This window comes from Lipophrys pholis (genome assembly GCF_963383615.2).
Source record: "Lipophrys pholis genome assembly, chromosome: 13".
Classification (NCBI taxonomy): domain Eukaryota; kingdom Metazoa; phylum Chordata; class Actinopteri; order Blenniiformes; family Blenniidae; genus Lipophrys; species Lipophrys pholis.
The window spans coordinates 24,962,927-24,968,685 of record NC_137632.1 but is presented as its reverse complement, the minus strand read 5'-3'; the positions used below and the strand labels follow the sequence as shown (position 1 = coordinate 24,968,685).

Sequence of the window (5,759 nt, the reverse complement as noted above, 5' to 3'; positions counted from 1 at the left end):
CACATGGTGAGTCATCCCACCTTGGATTACATAAGTAATAGATTTCCCGCTCTAACGCAGGTCTGTGATTGTGCTTCAGGTTCAGGACTGGAGATGTTCTGTCTGGTGCTGACTGACTGTCGGCTGGCCGGCGCCACACAGGTCACATGGCTGGTCAACGGCCAATCAGTGGAGGCATCGTACCTGGACAGGAGGGCTCTACAAGGAGGGAGGAGGTGAATACTCACGTTTTACCACTGACCTCCTTCAACGATACCAAGGAAATGAGCTGGTGTCGTCCAGGCCGATACTTACAGCACATATCCTGAAAAATTATACATTTTCTTTATATTTTCAATCATGAATTGAATTAAATATCATATTCATAATGAAATCTGAAGATGAGACGAGGTAAGTTAAGTTAAGGCAAGGCAAGGCAAGGAAGATGGGATGAGATGAGATTACTATAATGTTCTTAGTGACTGGAAATATCCCAGAGATTGTTATTATTACACAGAATATATATATAAATGAATAATGCATCATGCACACAGAGAACACTGATGGACAGTGATGGACAGTAAAAGCAGCAAATTGCAGGTAAATATCATACAAAGCTCAAACTTTATATTGTTACTGGATTACTTTGTAATGGAGGAGAGGAAACCCTTTTTAGGGGAAATTTTGCCTTTTGTCTTCAATCTTTTAACGCATCTGTGAAGCGTTTTGTTCATATTACATGGACTTTTTTTTTAAGGAAAAGTTAAGTTCATCACAGCACCAAACACACACAAAGAAATATTCACACATACACGACATTTAGAACCAGCGGGTACCCTCGAATGTCTAATGGAGGGTTTAAAAAAAAACAACAACATAAAAATTCTAAAAGAATAAATAAAGAACTCTACACTGAAATCTTATTCTCGTGTGTGTGTGTGTGTGTGTGTGTGTGTGTGTGTGTGTGTGTGTGTGTGTGTGTGTGTGTGTGTGTGTGTGTGTGTGTGTGTGTGTGTGTGTGTGTGTGTGTGTGTGTGTGTGTGTGTGTGTGTGTGTGTTATCAGGGTCACGGGCTCGTCTGACTCCTGCCGGGTGGAGCTGCGGCTGCTCGTGTCTCTGATCACGGAGGAAGACGAGAACACGGAGGTGAAGTGTGTCGCTCAGAACGACGCAGGGAGGCAGGAGGTCGTCTCACGCCTCCAGCTGGAGGGTGAGTTGTGTTCCACACACACACACACACACACACACACACACACACTCTCAGCCACGTCACTGGTGGCCCGGATGTTCTGCGTGTGACGTGGCCTCGCCAGCGTAAGCGGTTCCTGGTAAGAATGGTCTCAATGTCTGTGGAATTGGCTCGAGTCCGATTGCCCCGGACAAGCTGTTGTCGGCGGTCAGCAGACGTTGCTCTATCGTCATTGGTGAAAAGAGCTTCCGACCGCAGCTGACGAATCCAAGTGTTAATCCTCCTGTCGGCGTTTGCAGACTCCACCATCACGTGGATCATCGTTGCTGCAGTCGCAGCGTCCTGCTGCCTCGCCGTGCTGTCCGTCTTCATCTGCGTCCTCTTCAAACCTGAAAGGAAGAAGAAGATGGACTACTTCCTGACTCGGCAGGATAGCACCTTCTGATTTAAAAAACAAAAAAACAAAACCCCACCTGGTTGGGAGTGTTTTCATGAAATGACTCTTCCCTGGAGCACACGATCCCGCTCGCAGCCACCAAGCAGGGTCGGGTGTTTTATTTCCTGGACTTCACAAGACGTCTCGTTGGGTCGACACACTGCAGGCGTCGTCTCACACTGCAGAAGCAGATGAAGCAGTGAATTCGGTCTGGATCACCGACCTGGACCGAACATTCAGCTGTTCATTCAGGAAATACTGTCAGTTACACTCCAACAACCTCAGCATCGTGTTCGTACAAGAAAACTGCAGTTTTCATTTTAACTGTTTTGATTGTGAGGTTTTTGTTTCGGGGACTTTGTCTGGACTTCATCGTGGAATTGGGAAAAACTCAAATGACCTTTAACACACTGATCCGCTGATCATTTATTTAAAAATACTAAAAGTTATGATGAATCTTAAAAATATACTGCTGGTGTAGTATTCCTACTGTCTGTGTGTGTACAGAGTTATAGTAACAGATATGCAGTAGATTTATGGATTTTCAAATAAAGTCTATTAAAGCCATTTCACCCTCATAAATTAAAATGAAGTTAGAAGCAGCGTGGAAAAATAGTCCGCGTGTTAATGTGTGTTTCAGCAAATATTGAATGTAACTGATCATGTCATACACTTATAAATGAATTTGTTTTAAAAAGTGTTGTAATGAAGTTTACTATCTTCAAACCAATTATTTGTTGTATGAAATGAATATACTTGCATCATATTGTTTAATATTTGATGATTTATTTTAGGTTTCAATCGGTGGCGTCAAACACATTTTAGTTCACATTCAGTTCCAACTTCCTCCTAAATGGGACGGACCTGTAATATCAACTTCAAAGGTTTTTCTTCTTGTTGTAGCGCAGAGTATATGTGATGAAAATGTTAATAGTTTTGTAAAAACAAACAATTGTGACTGAAAATGACAACAATCTCAACTTCAATCCAACTTTAATGAAACCTTCTGGTGCAGCGTACAAAAAAACTTCTGCTTTACCTGTTGCATTGGAATCAAAATAGGATTTTCTTCCCTTCAATCCAATAAAAATCGAGGTCATTGCAGTAATAGTTTTAATTGTGCAAAGCTCGATCGCTTCTGTCACTTTGAGCTGAAACAGTTCCCGTGTGCGGCCACAAGAGGGCGCAGCGTGACTCGGATCCAAACCAAGGAAGAACGAATCCAAGCTGGACTCAGCTCAGAGGAATTTACAGTTCAGAGAGTGGAATAACTTAATATCACCGCTGAACACAAGGAAGAACAGTGTTGTCACGCGGATTAAATTATATTAAAAGTGCTCGCAGTGAGAGGGATGAAAACATTTTGAAAAACCTTCTAAAACCACCAGGATCCTCCCACATGTTGCTCAACACATTGGGACATCCACTGGCTTTCAAAAGATCCCTGCAAAGGAAATTGCACCATGTGCTCAAGTCAGAAGAGGAAGTCAGAGGAAGACACGTCTCAGCTTAGATGTTTTAATTCTTTTAAAGATGTTTTCACAGGATTGTCATGTCGCCGGGGGAGGGGGAGGGGGAGGGTTTAAAAGGAGACACAGGAGGAGCACTACAAGCACTTATTACATTATTGTTTTTTACAATCCCACAAATGCATGTGTAAACTTCTCAATCAGAAGAATAGATAATGTTCATAACACAGTTTATCATTTCGGAGCGATACAACCCGCCATCATGAGTCTGAGCAAATCACAGGTTCACTTTTGAAAGAGTTTTTAGCTCCAGCCTCACTTACCGATATGATGCAAGGACGTGAAATTAAAACAACAAAGTTTCACACACGGAACATTGGCATCATTGGTTTAATAAATCAAGTGTAAACTACTGACTATTTCTCTGATTGTGAGACTTTTTAAACTAGATATGATGAAATCTGTGTTTTTGCTCATTAAAATGCTTTTCAGCTTTATCAGTTATGTGTTAGTTTTACGGATTTCTGCTGATTTTAGTTCATTTTTGTATTTATATCTTCACCTGTTAAGTGAAAAAACACCTTTTCCTCACATTTAACCCCTTAAAATACAGATTACTCTCTTCCACAGTTCTCCTGAAACTGTTAATGGCCGAACTTGTGATTAATTAGTCGTCTTGCATGTTTCTTCTGCAGGATTTGTTGCTTCTAAATCAGCGGAAACGGGAGTTGCTCACGTTTTACTTTTACATAAATCTAAATGTTTCCCATTTTGAGATGTTATGAATCTTTCAAACTTAAAATCTTGAGTTTTTATTGTTCAGATTTATGCTTTCCAACAGAGCGGAGGTTTGAGTGATGGTCTCTCAGTTTACGCTCGACTCGCGACGCATCAGACCGAGTCTCGCATGTGATTGGAGTCTCTGGGTTCAATTCCCGGTGCAACAGGAAGGTGTGAAAACTAAGTTGCAGTCATTCTGAAGCTAAAAAAAAGAAAAGCCAAAACTGTTGTGAAGAGCTTCAGCGACTCATTTATCCAATCAAACTACAAGTATAACAAAATATTCCAAATATTCAGAAAGCATCGTCAGAAAACATTCGGTGAAATTCCTCTCAGACCCTGTATTGAGTGGCAGCATCGGTATGAGCCGTGATCATACTCATCATTTGCATATCCTCCAGCTTCTCACAGTCAAACTGCACAAAAAAAAAAAACCCTTTATGGTTGAAATGTTTTTTGTGGTGAGACTGAAAAACAAAGAAAGTCCAACTACTTAAACTACTAAGCTGTGGCTGCGTTTTTCCCGTTTTAAATGTGACAGTTAGTCAGGGATTGTATTTAATGCCCGCTGAGTCATAACTGTATGACTACTCGTCTGTCCTGGGGATTCCTGCCTCCACTGGGGGGGGACTCGTGACCTCTCCGGTCGTTATGGAGGGAGTGTGTTCTGGTGGACATATTGCACATGTTGTGTGGTGAACATTGGCGGCGATTATTCAGAATTTCATATGCGAGATGCGGTTATAATACACAGCTATGCGTCGTCTGTATAATTGAGTCGATGCCTGGTCTTCTGACCACATTCCAAAGTGCATACAATAAAAAGGAAGGGGCCCAAGATTGAGCCTTGTGGGACGCCACATTTTATTTTTTACATAATTCTAAGGCGCATATATCAAAATTTGATGAAATAATTAAGAAATTTTCCTTTTGCAAAATAGGAGCTGAACCATTTTAAAGTAGTACCACAGAAGGCAAACGTTTTTCTTTAAATTTTCTTGTAATGTTTGACAATTTAAAGTGAAATGAGTGTGAAAATGTCAAGAGGGTGGGACTAATCTCTATCCTGTCAAATCGTACGTTTTTCATAACTTAGTAGTCGTATATCTAATTTAAAAGCAAGGGGACCCAGGATTGAGCCTTGGGGAACACCACATTTCATTCCATGTAGTTGTGAGGAGGATCAATCCATATTTACCAAAAATCGGTGAAACAGGAGCTGAACTACTTCATGGCAGAGGCAGAGAGGCTGCCCTTCTTTCTTTCTTTATTTTGTAATTTTATTTTATAAACTAAGTTTTGATTAAAAAAAAAATGTGAAGAGGGTAAAACTGGTCACTATTTTACCAAAACTTCCCTTCTACTTTTATCAATAAATAGTGATTTAATAGTAAATTAATCCAAATTCAATTAAATATTAAAACTATTAAATGCAATGATAATAAACAACTTAATGGAATTTACTTTTTTTTTTTTTTTTCTTTACTCTTTCTGAGTTAAATTCTTTTTTTTTTAAATGTCAGATAGCGTGAAAACACCCACATTTTAAATAAATAAATAAATAAAAATGTATTATTCTGATATTTGTTGAAGTTATGATAAATGGCTAAATGACAGTACAGGTTTTTTTCTATGTTTTTGTAGCTGGACGTTAAATTTGCTCAATGGAAGCTGTTTTTAAGGACTTTTAAGTTCTCGTGCTGGTGGTTTAAGAGTATTGTATTACACAAAATAGAGCTGAGATTATCATACAATGCACACACACACACACACACACACACACACACACACACACACACACACACACACACACACACACACACACACACACACACACACACACACACACACACACACACACACACACACACGGAGGTGGGACCGAGCTGTTGACTCACTGGATGAG

The 5,759-nt window shown here is 40.1% G+C and overlaps 1 protein-coding gene across 1 annotated transcript in view; it reads left to right on the top strand.

Moving 5' to 3' along the window:
- The window catches only part of LOC308118775 (interleukin-1 receptor type 2-like), a 6,293-nt gene extending 3,586 nt beyond the window's left edge, over positions 1–2,707 (top strand). The window contains exons 6-9 of the mRNA XM_080478322.1: positions 1–6; positions 80–215; positions 1,044–1,189; positions 1,468–2,707. The exon at positions 1–6 is cut by the window's left edge and continues 60 nt beyond it. Of these exons, the coding sequence (XP_080334448.1) occupies positions 1–6; positions 80–215; positions 1,044–1,189; positions 1,468–1,613 (434 nt within the window). The 3' untranslated portion in view covers positions 1,614–2,707. The remainder of the gene's footprint in view (positions 7–79; positions 216–1,043; positions 1,190–1,467) is intronic.
- The last annotated feature ends 3,052 nt before the right edge of the window (positions 2,708–5,759 follow it).